At 44.0% G+C, this 12,142-nt stretch overlaps 2 protein-coding genes across 4 annotated transcripts in view; one reads left to right on the forward strand and one right to left on the reverse strand.

Annotated features, from left to right (window-relative positions):
• Positions 1 to 12,142, forward strand: part of LOC120764805 (uncharacterized) — a 195,059-nt gene that overhangs the window by 104,750 nt on the left and 78,167 nt on the right. The window lies entirely within an intron of this gene.
• Positions 1 to 12,142, reverse strand: part of LOC120764804 (connector enhancer of kinase suppressor of ras 2-like) — a 362,406-nt gene that overhangs the window by 58,667 nt on the left and 291,597 nt on the right. For all 3 annotated transcript variants that reach the window (XM_040088836.2, XM_040088834.2, XM_040088833.2), the window contains 2 exons: positions 10,701 to 10,787; positions 9,248 to 9,501 (listed from right to left, as the gene is read on the reverse strand). In XM_040088836.2, the coding sequence (XP_039944770.1) occupies positions 9,248 to 9,501; positions 10,701 to 10,787 (341 nt within the window). The remainder of the gene's footprint in view (positions 1 to 9,247; positions 9,502 to 10,700; positions 10,788 to 12,142) is intronic.

Raw genomic sequence — 12,142 nt, forward strand, 5'->3', positions numbered from 1 at the left:
CTTTAGATATTAAGGAAATTAACTGACCTACTTAAAACTTAAATTTATATCTAAGAACACCACTCTGATAGTTTTCCTTTTTGCTATCAAGCTGCCATGAAATGTTCTTTGATATTTCACATTTTTGTTCTGAGTAGCTCTCTTTCAAGATAAATATGCCCATTTTTTTGCTTGGCTTTTCAGAATTCTTTCAGTATTCCGAGTGGGAAGATGTTAATGTGAATGATTCTGTGCTGCCAAGAACCCACAAAATCTGTCAGCAACTCTTTGTATTTGTCAACTCAGTTCCTCCTGTATATTTATAAGGCAGTTGACAAAGTGCCTACGATATTCTGATTCCTGTGATTATCTCCTGAAGGACTGCAAAGGTCTCTTTTAATGCTGCCTCAAAAATTTATGGTGGTAAAAGAATTTATACTGTTCTGTCAGCCCATGAATAATCATTTTACCTGTGCCCTCCTCTGTAATAAGTGCACACGAAACAGTTTGTGAACAGGGGCTGAACTGACTTTTAGGGTGGACTGACCACTCCATACTGTCTCTTCCCAGGATAACTCCTGTTTTCCAGTTTCCTGCTTTTCCTTCAGACCCTTTAGAATTGACATTTTATGCCATTTGAGTATTTTTAAATATTTACTTTATTATCATACAATATTATACTGCTAATTTATCATGTCTGTTCAATTAGTTGCATGATGGTGTGGAAATCATGCAAGAAAATACAACATCAGTCCTGAAATCAAGGGTGGAATTTGCATATTACCCTAAATGGCCCATTTCCCTCTCTTCAGAATTCAGGTGAGCCAACAGATCATCAACAGAATTCCAAAAACTGACTGAAGCCAGCTGATTCATCTACCAAGTTATAAAATATTGTTGAGGTTTGTTGCAGGCTTGTATAATAATTTTCTCATTCATCCTAATAAATTGCCTGCTGATTTTCTCTACAGGTTTGAAATCCTTTGCTTTGACTTTGTGATACTGATAATCTCAGTCAGAGAGATTTAAATCCACAATTTCAATAAATAAATTTAAATAAACAGTAACTTCATTAAACGCATCTGTTTTTACAAGACACAGTAATCAAAGTGTGTGGTGGTTCTTTTGAGAGACCCAGACGACTGTTGATGGCAAATAGCAAGAGCCTGCTCTTTGTCCGGGGGGGAGAAATTATAGCTTTATTTGGTCCAGAGCTCCTTTAGCTCCTTCCCCATCCCCACCAGTGCCAGAGAGCCCAAGACCCTGCCCATCCCAGGGCTTTTTCCCCGGGGGGACAGGCCTAGAGGCAGGGACAAGCCACTACCCAATCAGGAATAAGGTGGGAGTAGAACAGAGTTGGGTTACATTCCAGTGTGGGGGATGGGCACAGCCAAGCAGGGACAAACCACGTGATACAGTTTCCAAGGGGAACAGGGAAGAAAACATTACAAATCCAATATAAAAATGAAACACAATATAAACCCAATTAATGCACTACAACATTTCCCCCTTTCTTATTAAATTGAGGAGGAGGAAGGCTCAGGCCGTGGGAGATGTTCAGAGTTCAGACCCTGAGTACCTTTAAAGTTGCAGAAGAAAAATGACCTTTAGTGCAAACAAACTGTCCAGAAAAACACTGTTAAGGGATAATTAGGAGAGGGTTCGGCGCTTTCTCCTCCTCCAGGCAGCATTGGCCACTTGTGGGGCCTCTGCAGGTGGCTTTGCACTTTTAGGGATGAAAGGTTTCACCCACTTGGCTGGCACCCACTTGAGACCTGAGGGAGTGGACACGCAGGCGTACCCACGACCCCAGGTGATCAGATCATGAGGACCCTCTGTTTCCCTGGTTGCTGGATCCTTTACCATTACCGGTGGCTTTGCTTTCAGCTGCAGTTGGCAGTTCTCTCTGAAATGGCACACAGTTGGTGGGTTAAGATTTTCAAACGTGCAATTTAAAAAGTTCAGAGTGAACAAGGCTTTGGACAACTGGATTTGGGGTGTTTCTAATTTTAGAGACTGATGTTGTTGGCTGAGGACCCTTCTGAGATTTTGGTGGGTCCTTTCCACAATGGCCTGACATGGTGGGGAGTAGGGGATGCCTGTTTTGTGCTCTACTCCCCATTGCTGCAGGAAGCTTCTGAACTCCTTGGATGTGTATGTGGGTCCATTATCAGTTTTTATTGATTTGGGGATGCCCAGGAAGGAGAAAGCCTGTATTAGGTGTTTCATGGCATCACTAGCCTTCTCCCCTGTGTGGGCAGAGGCATAGACAGCTCCAGAAAAGGTGTCCACAGATACATGGACATACCTTTGCCTACCAAAGGACATGATGTGTGTCACGTCTGTCTGCCATACCTCACAGCTGTTCAATCCCCTGGGGTTCGCTCCTGCACTCAGGGCTGGGAGTGCGTGTTGCTGGCACGAGGGACACATTGCCACAATTGCCTGAGCCTGTTCCCGAGTTAGGTGGAACTGGCGGACTAGGCCTGGTGCATTCTGGGGAAAAAGCTGGTGGCTGATTTTGGCTTGTCCAAAGATGTTTGGGAGTGGGGCCATCTCCACAGGTGCAGCAAGAGCATCAGCCTTTCTGTTGCCCTCAGCTATGAATCCTGGTAAATCGGTGTGTGATCTGATGTGCATCACATAAAATTGTTGCTCTCAGTGGGAGATCAGATTTACTAGTTTTGAGAGCAAGTTGAAAAGTGCAGAATTGGAGACCTCACTCAGTACAGCCTGCTCAGCTCTGGATACTACACCTGCTCCATAGGCCGAATCTGTGACCAAATTGAATGGTTCAGCAAACTTTTCAAAAGCTCTAACAACTGCAGCCAACTCAGCTACCTGAGGCAACCTTTCTACCTCGACAATATCTTTTTCCCACTGCTGAGTTTGAGGATTTTTCCACGTTATTACTGACTTATGAGATGCTCCCGATGCATCTGTAAAAATGGTTAGAGCCTTCAAGGGCCTCTTGCTCTGAACACTTTTTAATGACAATTTGAACTGAATTTGTTCTCTAAATAATTTGTGAGCAGGCTGATGAATTGAAATTTGACCTGTGTAGCTATCCAGAGCAAACTGCAAAGCTTCATTTTCATGAAGCAGGTGCTCCAACATTGCCTTTGTGATTTGGCCTGAGTTTACCTCAATTAGGATGTGAATACACTCAAAATCACTTCCTGCCAACTCCCTGATCCAGGTCCTGGCTTTCCGGATCAATTCTGCTACCAGTTTCCATGGCCTGGTCATTCTTTTGGACCGGTGGTGACTGAGGAAAACCCACTCTATGATTAAGAGGGGATCCTTACAGTCTTTGTCCTTTTTTGATTTTTCCACTCTTTCCCACTGAAAGATCACCCCGTGTAGGTGTGGCAATTTGCCTAAAATGATGAATTTAAATGGCAAGTCTGATTTGCACCTGTTGGCCTGTCTGGTGGCCATACAGTCCTGTACCTTTTCTAGGGCTGCTCTTGCCTCTTGGGTGAGGGTCCTTGGAGAACTTAGCTCCTCTCCCCCTTTTAAAAGATTAAAGGGGGGGTCTAGGTCCTCAGTGGTCAGACCGAGCCAAGGTCTTACCCAGTTTAAAGACCCACACAGCTGCTGGACATCTGCTAAGGTCTTGATGTTATTTTTGACAACCAATTTTTGCGGCACAATGGTCCGCTTACCAATCTCCAGACCCAGGTATTTCCAAGGCTGCATCCTTTGAATCTTTTCCTCCTGAAGCTCGAACCCTGCAGCAACCAGAGAATGGATTGTCAGGTCAAGCGCATGGGACAGTAAGTCATCATTGGGGGCACACACGAGCACATCATCCATGTAGTGCAGGATGATGGCTTCTCTTACAGCTGCGCGCACTGGGGACAGCAGGGAAGAGAGATACCACTGACAAACAGATGGCAAGTTTTTCATCCCTTGGGGAAGAAATTTCCAGTGGTATCTTTTCCTCAGGGCTTCTCGGTTGAGGGTAGGGACCGAGAACGCGAAACGTGGGGCATCATCAGGGTGCAGAGGGATCTGGAAAAAACAATCTTTGATATCAATAATTTTGGGGGAGCATTGCCGGGGATGGCATCCCTGGCTGGAGAGAACCCATGTCCTCAATGACATTATTTGACGGAGATCGTGGGAGAGCCGCCACTTGCCTTTGTTTGCCTTTTTGATAACAAAGACTGGGGAATTACACGGAGATGTGGTTTCCACAATGTGGCCTTTAGCTAGCTGTTCATCCACTAGCTCCTGAAGCGCCTTCAATTTTTCTTTACTGAGCAGCCACTGCTCTACCCAGACTGGTGAATCAGTTTTCCAATTGAGTTTCTGGGTAGGGTGCTCTTCAGTGGCCGCAGCCCAAAAAACCGGGGGAGCATCTGGGATGCCAATCGTGACCCCCCACTGGGCCATCAGGTCTCTCCCCCACAAGGGCTCTGCATAATCTAAAACAAATGGACACAGTGTAGCTAATTGTCCATTTGGCCCCTTAATTTGCACAACACTTTTTGATTGTTTTGCCCATTTCATCCCCCCTACACCTTCTACGTGCCCAGCCACATTTTGCAGTTCCCAATGTGAGGGCCACATCCTTTCTGGTACAATCGTTATATCCACGCCTGTGTCCAAAACCCCTTTGAGGTTTATGACTTCCCCACTGTGACGGACCTCAGACCCTATTATGAGTTTGTCCCTCCCAATAACTCGTGTGGGGCAAACCTCAAGGTGTTTGTTCCTTGTGATGTCTTTTTCAGGGAATGGGTCAGGTGCTGGAATTACCTGAGCTATTATCTGCCCCTTAGGCAGAAACAAAGGTGGGCAGACACAGCGCAGCCAGAGAACTAGTTCTTTAGGGTTTGATGAGGCAAGACCCGGAAGGATCTTGATCTCTCTTGGTGTGTACTTGGTGTCCCCAAGGATGACATACTTACTGCCAACATGTTGCCAGGAGCCTGGCACCTGTAGATCCAATGAACCTAAATGCCAGTGTGTGTCAGGTGCAAGGACTGCCAGTTGCAACCTAAACGGCTCTTGGAGACATTTTGTGGTTAGACAGGGTCTGCTTACATCATGATCTGAAAGGGTCATATCTAGTGACTTCTGCTGAAAGGCAGAACTGGTTATAGCAGGATTATTTAATTTAACATTTGCATTTTCTAGTTTTTTCTCCCGCCTCCTCGGACTTGCCCCATTTATGTCGGCATGGTGGGCGAGCCGGTGCTCACTTTTTAGTTTTTTGAAAACTTCCCTTTGGACCCTTGAGACCTCCCACCCCCATTGTCCTGAAAGTCCAGAAATTGCTTCTTTAAAGGGCATTGAGATGCCCAATGTCCAGCCTGATCGCACAGGAGACACGTCGTTCTTCTCTTGGGTGGTGGCTGTGGCACAGGCACAGGGGGCATGGCGTCTGCTGCGGCTCTTTGCGGTGGTCTGAATGCATCTCTGTAACTGTGGTTTAGGTGAGCTGTTATGAAGGGAACCTTCTTGGTACACACCTGGAGCATGTCATCTAAGGTTGGCACTGGTTCCATGGGCAGGCTGAGGATAGCTGCCTTGCAATGTTCGTTTGCATTGGCCAGAGCCATCTCCTCCAGGACCTGTTCTTGGGCTCCTTCATTCTTAACCTGTAATTCGATAGCTTGGGTTAACAGCTCCACAAACGTTACAAAAGGTTCTGATGGAAGCTGCTTTATTTTACTGTAAGGTTGGAAACGCCCATCGGGCTGGATTGAAAAGAATGCTTTGGAAGCAGCATCTTTAATGTGCTCTAAAACAGCTAAAGGAATTTCTTGAGCCTGCTTGAGGGCTGAGACCCATTCACCATCACCACATAGATGTTCTAATCCAATTGACAAAATATTATTATCAACAGCCATTTCAGGATTTTGCCAAAGCTCTGGGAGTAAATCTCTGGGAGTAAATCTCTTAGTCTTTTTTCCATGTAGAGTCCCAAAGCCTAAACAGTGTGGATGAAAGGAGGGAAGACCTGCCGGAGGTCAAAGGGAACAATAGGATTCCCTGCTAAATTTGCTTTTAAAAGGCTGCGAAAGTATTCACTTTTGTGTCCAAATTTGGCCTGAGCTTTGCATAAATCCTGAATCGCTTGTTGGGGGAAGGGGTCCCAATTACTGTGGACAGTACCCCCCCTTTTTGACCATCAGTATGTGACAGGGGTGGCAGAAAAGCCGGGATCACTTCCTACTTCCGGGTTCCTGGCTCCCCCCCTCCCCTCTGGGGCGTGGGAACCAGGACTGTGGGTGGGGAAACTGTGGGAACCAGGGGCAGGGAGGGGCTGGAGGCTTGAGTCACACGGGGAGGAGTCGGAGGGCGGAGGTTTGAGGGTAGGGGGCGGAGTCAGAGGAGAGGGCAGTGCCAGGGGCGGCACCGAAGGGAAGGGGGGGTCTGGGGAGAGGAAGGGATTGCGAAAGGGATTGTGGGAAGGAGGGACAGACAAAGAGAGATGCTCCTCGTGACTTAAGAGCACATGGCTTCAGCCATTTTGGGGAACAAAGGAGTCCTTTCCATCTTGTGACCCCCCTTCTGAACTAAGACTAGTTTGGGATTCACTAAGATAGGGGTTTTGTGCACTCAAACTGCCATCAAAAGTAAACCTAACCCGGGGTTTACAAACTGGGGAAGAAGGGAGTTTTGGGGAAAGTTTAGGGGGTTCTCGAGGAATATCTGATTTTGGGGAAGGGATTTTGGGGTCGGGATAGGGAGAAACTGAGGAAACTGGGGAAAATCCACAAAGAACTGGCTTTTTTTGATTTTCATTTTGTTTTTGCAATGCAAATAAAATCTGCAAGCTCAATGAGACGTTAATTTTGAGGAACTAAGGATTTTTAGGAAAGTTAAGATAATAAGTTGCTGAACTAGCTGAAGTAGATAGGTAATCTTTGTTCGCAGTTAACAGAAGCCGGATCTTAGATACGCTACCCCGGATCTTGTAACTCATTTCTTGTCAGGTTTATGTTTATGTAGTTGTGCTTGTAATGAAAAACAAAATGTGGTAAATAGGACATAAGATAGCTGCAGATTTCCTGCTTAAAGGACCCATTGAACACAGGAAACTGTAAGTTCTACCAAGGAATCATTTGTCACGAATGCATTGAAAAGGTAGAAAGGTCAGGACGAGGAAGACTCATCTTACTTCCTCATTTTAGGTGACCCCTCCCCAAAATAGACCCCCGACTCATTTTAAGAAACAAAGTACGCATGCTTAATAACCTTTTTGCCAATTAGCATATGAAGCGAGGAATGGGAGGTGACAGGGGTATGAATATGCATTTGTATTTTGGATATTCAACACTTTTGTAAATAAAAGACTTTGTAATTACCTGTGAATTTCGCAGTGCGAATTAGGGAAATATCCCGCGTGCTGCCCGGCCGTAATAAACATACACTTTCTAACTTTAAACTGTTAGAGAGTTTTTGTCCATCACAGTTGGGTATCGATACTAGATCAATACCCATATTTCTTTAATAAGTCATCCAAAGAGCAAAATTTGCTTTTTCTTTATCATTAGGGGATCTTGATTGAGACAATTTTTTTGCAACAGCTTCCCAAAATTCTTGGGAGCTTATTTGCTCTAATGATACATGTGGAAACTGAGAAAACAACCACCAAATTAAATTTTTCTACTGTTTCTTCGAACAATGGGTTTTCCCATCATCCAAGGCACTTAAAATTTGATAATAGACTCCTTTTTGAGACACAGACAGCTTAGCACCCATTTTTGGCTCAGATTTTAAGTTTCTGTGTCCCCTTTAACTGTGGCTGGGAAACCGAAAGGAAAAAACCTTGCTGGAGAGAAAAAAAAGCCGAAGGGGAAACAGTTACCTTTTCCACCCCCCCCATGCAGCCGAAAGGAATTTGCTACTAAAGCACCCTGAAGGTTTACTCTGAAAGCAAAAACCTTCCCCAAAAGGAAAAAAACCCTTTTCCCTGAGGAGCAACACCTCTGAAAAAGATTTTCCCTTAGATAATACTCACCAAAAATCCAGCATTCAGACGAATCTTTCCTTTCTTTCCCAATCCCTCCTTTTGCCTGAGACTGACCCTTTTGGTGCAAAAAGAGCTTCCAATCTCAGTTCCCAGGGTCGGCTTTCCATGAACATGTGGTCACTTTCTCTGGGAGCAGCCTGCCGTTCGTGGGGCTTCTTCGCAGCACTCCGATGGGTTTTTTAAGTCCAAAGGAGAAAACTGCAGCCCTGGCCTGTGGAATCCTGTGTTTCGGAGACTCCACAGTGAACGCAAAGCCTGACGGTTCTGTGTCTCTGCGTGGGTGGGCTGCGTTTCAGGACTCCCGTGCGTGCGTGAGATTCCTCGGCCACGTGCTCCCTGCGTGGTTCTTCCAGCTTTCTGAGAGCTCTTTGTGGCTTCGAGCCCCACATTTAGGCGCCAGATGTGGTGGTTCTTTTGAGAGACCCAGACGACTGTTGATGGCAAAAGGCAAGAGCCTGCTCTTTGTCCGGGGGGGGAATTATAGCTTTATTTGGTCCAGAGCTCCTTTAGCTCCTTCCCCGTCCCCGCCGGTGCCAGAGAGCCCGAGGCCCCACCCATCCCAGGGCTTTTTCCCCGGGGGGAAGGGCCTAGAGGCAGGGACAAGCCATTACCCAATCAGGGATAAGGTGGGAGTGGAACAGAGTTGGGTTACATTCCAGTGTGGGGGATGGGCACAGCCAAGCAGGGACAAACCACGTGATACAGTTTCCAAGGGGAACAGGGAAGAAAACATTACAAATCCAATATAAAAATGAAACACAATATAAACTGAATATATGCACTACAACAAAAGTGGAAACACAAAAGGTTATAAATTAATCTATAATAAATCATTATCAGAGGATGAGTGCAGGATCCTTATGAACCTTCAAAGATAATACAGTTAAATTAAACTAAACTCAGTGAGGCTGAGTAATTAAGAGCACAGTTTTATTAAAGCATCTGACAGCAAATGATTCTTGCCTTGTGTTTTGCTGTTCTGTCCTGACTTTTATGAAAAAGCTGTCATGATACTGACAGCCAAAAAGTGACTGTCGTGACAAATTTGTCATGACACTATCACTGAGCAACCTTTCTCATACTATGAAATACAGCATGAAAACATGCAGTAGAAGACTGTGCCTTTATGCCTGGATCAGTCCTAAGAGGAGAACATTGGAATACCTGAATTAATCCTAAGAGGAGAACACTGGAATGCCTGGATCAATCCTAAGAGGAAAACGCCAAAGTGTTTTCAAGATGGCTCATGCAGGGAGGTGTTTGTTGGGCACTCACATGGTAAAGTGGAACTGTGTTGTTCTCTGCCAGGGAGAAGTTGAGCACGTCCTGCTGCCCTGGCTCCAGCCTGATGTTCATGGTGGAGGCCAGCACAGAGGGGGTGATGGGGTAGCTGGGGTTCCCTGGGGGTTTGCCCTTTTTCCTGGACCTCCATCCCATGTCCCATTTGTTGTCCTTCTGCATCAGAGGCTCCTCCTGGATCCCCAGGATCTTGTTGTCGCTCAGGTACCACAGCAGCGAATTCTCAGAGTCAGTGGTTGGAGGGGAAGGAAAGTGAAAAAGAAACATTAGGAAGTGGAAACAAGCAGAGAACTATTTGGGCTGGCCAGAGACTGTCACTCAGTCTTGTTAAACTGGAAAAAGTTGTGTGAATGTCCAGGGAATTGTGGGGGCTCTCCCTGGATTCCATTCCACATTTTCTGACACCATGGGTAGTGAAAGGGAGCAGACACAGAAAATATTACTGGCTTGTATCATGCAGGGAGCATCTCTAGGACCATTCCAGGCATCAGGATTGTAATTTCAAGGAATTTGACAAGCTGGAATATTGGTTTTAAGGAGATGTGGAGCATAGTTGGGCACGGTTTCAAAATGGGAGCTGGCCAGGCAACAAGTCTGTTACTGTCTGTAACAGTGAAATATGAGCTAAACATACATTAACAGATTTGGAATAAATCAGAAAAGGCCTGTGCCTTAAATGAAATTTATTTTCTCTTGGAATGGAAGTTTACTGAAAAAGGTAGTTTAAAATCCTGTATTGATCTTCAAGAATATCATTCATTTTTTTGTTCACATTTTTAGGAGTCAAGCTGAACTTCTCTCAGCTTCCAAATCATGCCTAAAAGATTCTAAAAAACAGTATTCAAGAATCTTCAACAATTGGTGTCACAATAAATATGGTTATATATTTGAAGAATATTCTTTTGAATTATATGATTTCTTTTTGCCAGAGGAAATAAAGGAAAAAAGAAACTGTGCAATCACTTTTTTTCTTGCAAAGTTCATAATTACCACTGGGATCAGTGGGAGTTTATGTGATTAGAACTGCTGGTCTGAACACTGACAGTACAATTGTTGATTCCTGTTCCAAATTTTAATTCATATTGATCAATCAAAACGTTCTCAAAGGATGCTACCTTACATCTGTAACATCATTTACTGTTTTCTAGAGCTATGCAGATTTATTGCTTTGAACACATATCTGAGTCTTTGAAGTACTTTTTCCCTTGATGTTTTTTTCTTTATACTAGAATTAAATTCCTCCTATTAATACAAATTTTTAATTTTCAGAAATAGAAACAGAAAAGCACAGACACTAAACAGGCTCTTTTATAGCCTCTGTGACAAAAAAAAAAAAAAAAAAAAAAAATTTTTTTCCTGTGATGCTCCTTAAGCAACAAAGAAAAAAACATCTTGGAGAACAGCAGAGAAAAAAAAAAAAATTACTCACCTCTGCTGCCCCTCTTGTACATGTTCTGTTCTTTGGACTCCCCTATCCAGCTGTACTCAGTAGGCATCAAAACTGGCCTCAAATCTCCTGGAAACAAGGCAAGGAAAACCAATATAATTTTAGAAGCCTAGGAATGTAGGATCAGTAATGTCCATAAAATCCAGGTGTGACCTGGATAACCCCCACAGAGCAGTCCATTATTTGAGCTGTGGCCTTCAGGATCAGTGAAACATCCCAGAGCCTCCTCTTCATCACCCTGACCTCAAGGGAAGCACCATTAACTATGGTGAAACTCCTTGTAAATGTAAAGCAGATTACAAATTTATTTCAAAACTCTGCTCTGTAAAAACTTGCTCACTCATTAAACAGGTGTTGGGATGTAGTGGTTACATGTTCACTAAATTCTGGTTTTAGTACTTACTTTTTTTTCTGTGGGAGAGAGACCAGGAGAAAAACAAAGCAGACTTAATTTTAAAAACAAACAAGTAGTTTTATTAAAACACACTAAAAGAATAGAAAAAGAAAGCTGAGGAAAAAAAAGTAAAACAAAACAGAAAGAAACTCTAAAAACACTCTTCCCTCCCCTTACAAACTGTTCACTTTCTTACAAAACAACATAAAGAGACAAAACTTGTAATTTTCAGTCAGTTTCACTATCTGACAATAGTCTTTTATTAATTCTTTAGGAGAAGAGTCTCTCTTAGAGTCATGGATCCCACTGACAACTTAGAACAGTTTTCTTGTGGGTTTTTTAACTATTACAAAAACAACTGCCTGGAGAAACCTGCCTTTGTGACCACACCCATTAGAAGGTTCCTAAGCTGCTTATGGGTCATGGGTCTTAGACTTCTGCATACTGGGGTGTCACCTTTTAAAGATTAATAACTCTAAAAGCAAAGGGTTCTTCATCTCAAAGTACAGAGATATCTTCTCACTTCTTTACTGGCACAGAGGGCTTCTCATCTCTATCTCTGTTCAAGCATCTTATAGGATTATTATTACTTAGTTCATCACAAACACCTTTGCTTAAATCTACACACAAATGTAAACAATCATCTCCCAAAATTCTTATCTTTCCCATGATTTAAAGGAATGATCTAAATATAGAGTTAATTTCTGTGGTATTTCTTTATGAGACTAGACGACCGCCAATGGCAAAAGGAAAGAGTCTGCTCTCTTTCACCGGGTGGGATATAACAGCTTTCTTTTCGAGTCCTGCCCTGCCTGGCTGGAGATCTTTCCCAGTGGCTCACCAGTGCTAGAGAGAGTTAGGCCCTACCCATGCTGGGGCTTTTTCCCCAGGGGGCAGGGCCCAGAGGCAGGGACAAACCACTACTTAATTGGGGATGAAGTGGGAAGGGAACAGAGTTGGGTTACAGCTGAGCAAGGACAAACCATGTGATTACAAATCCGATGAAACACAATATAAATCCAATTAATGC

Source organism: Hirundo rustica, chromosome W, assembly GCF_015227805.2.
Source record: "Hirundo rustica isolate bHirRus1 chromosome W, bHirRus1.pri.v3, whole genome shotgun sequence".
In the NCBI taxonomy this organism is placed as follows: Eukaryota; Metazoa; Chordata; class Aves; order Passeriformes; family Hirundinidae; genus Hirundo; species Hirundo rustica.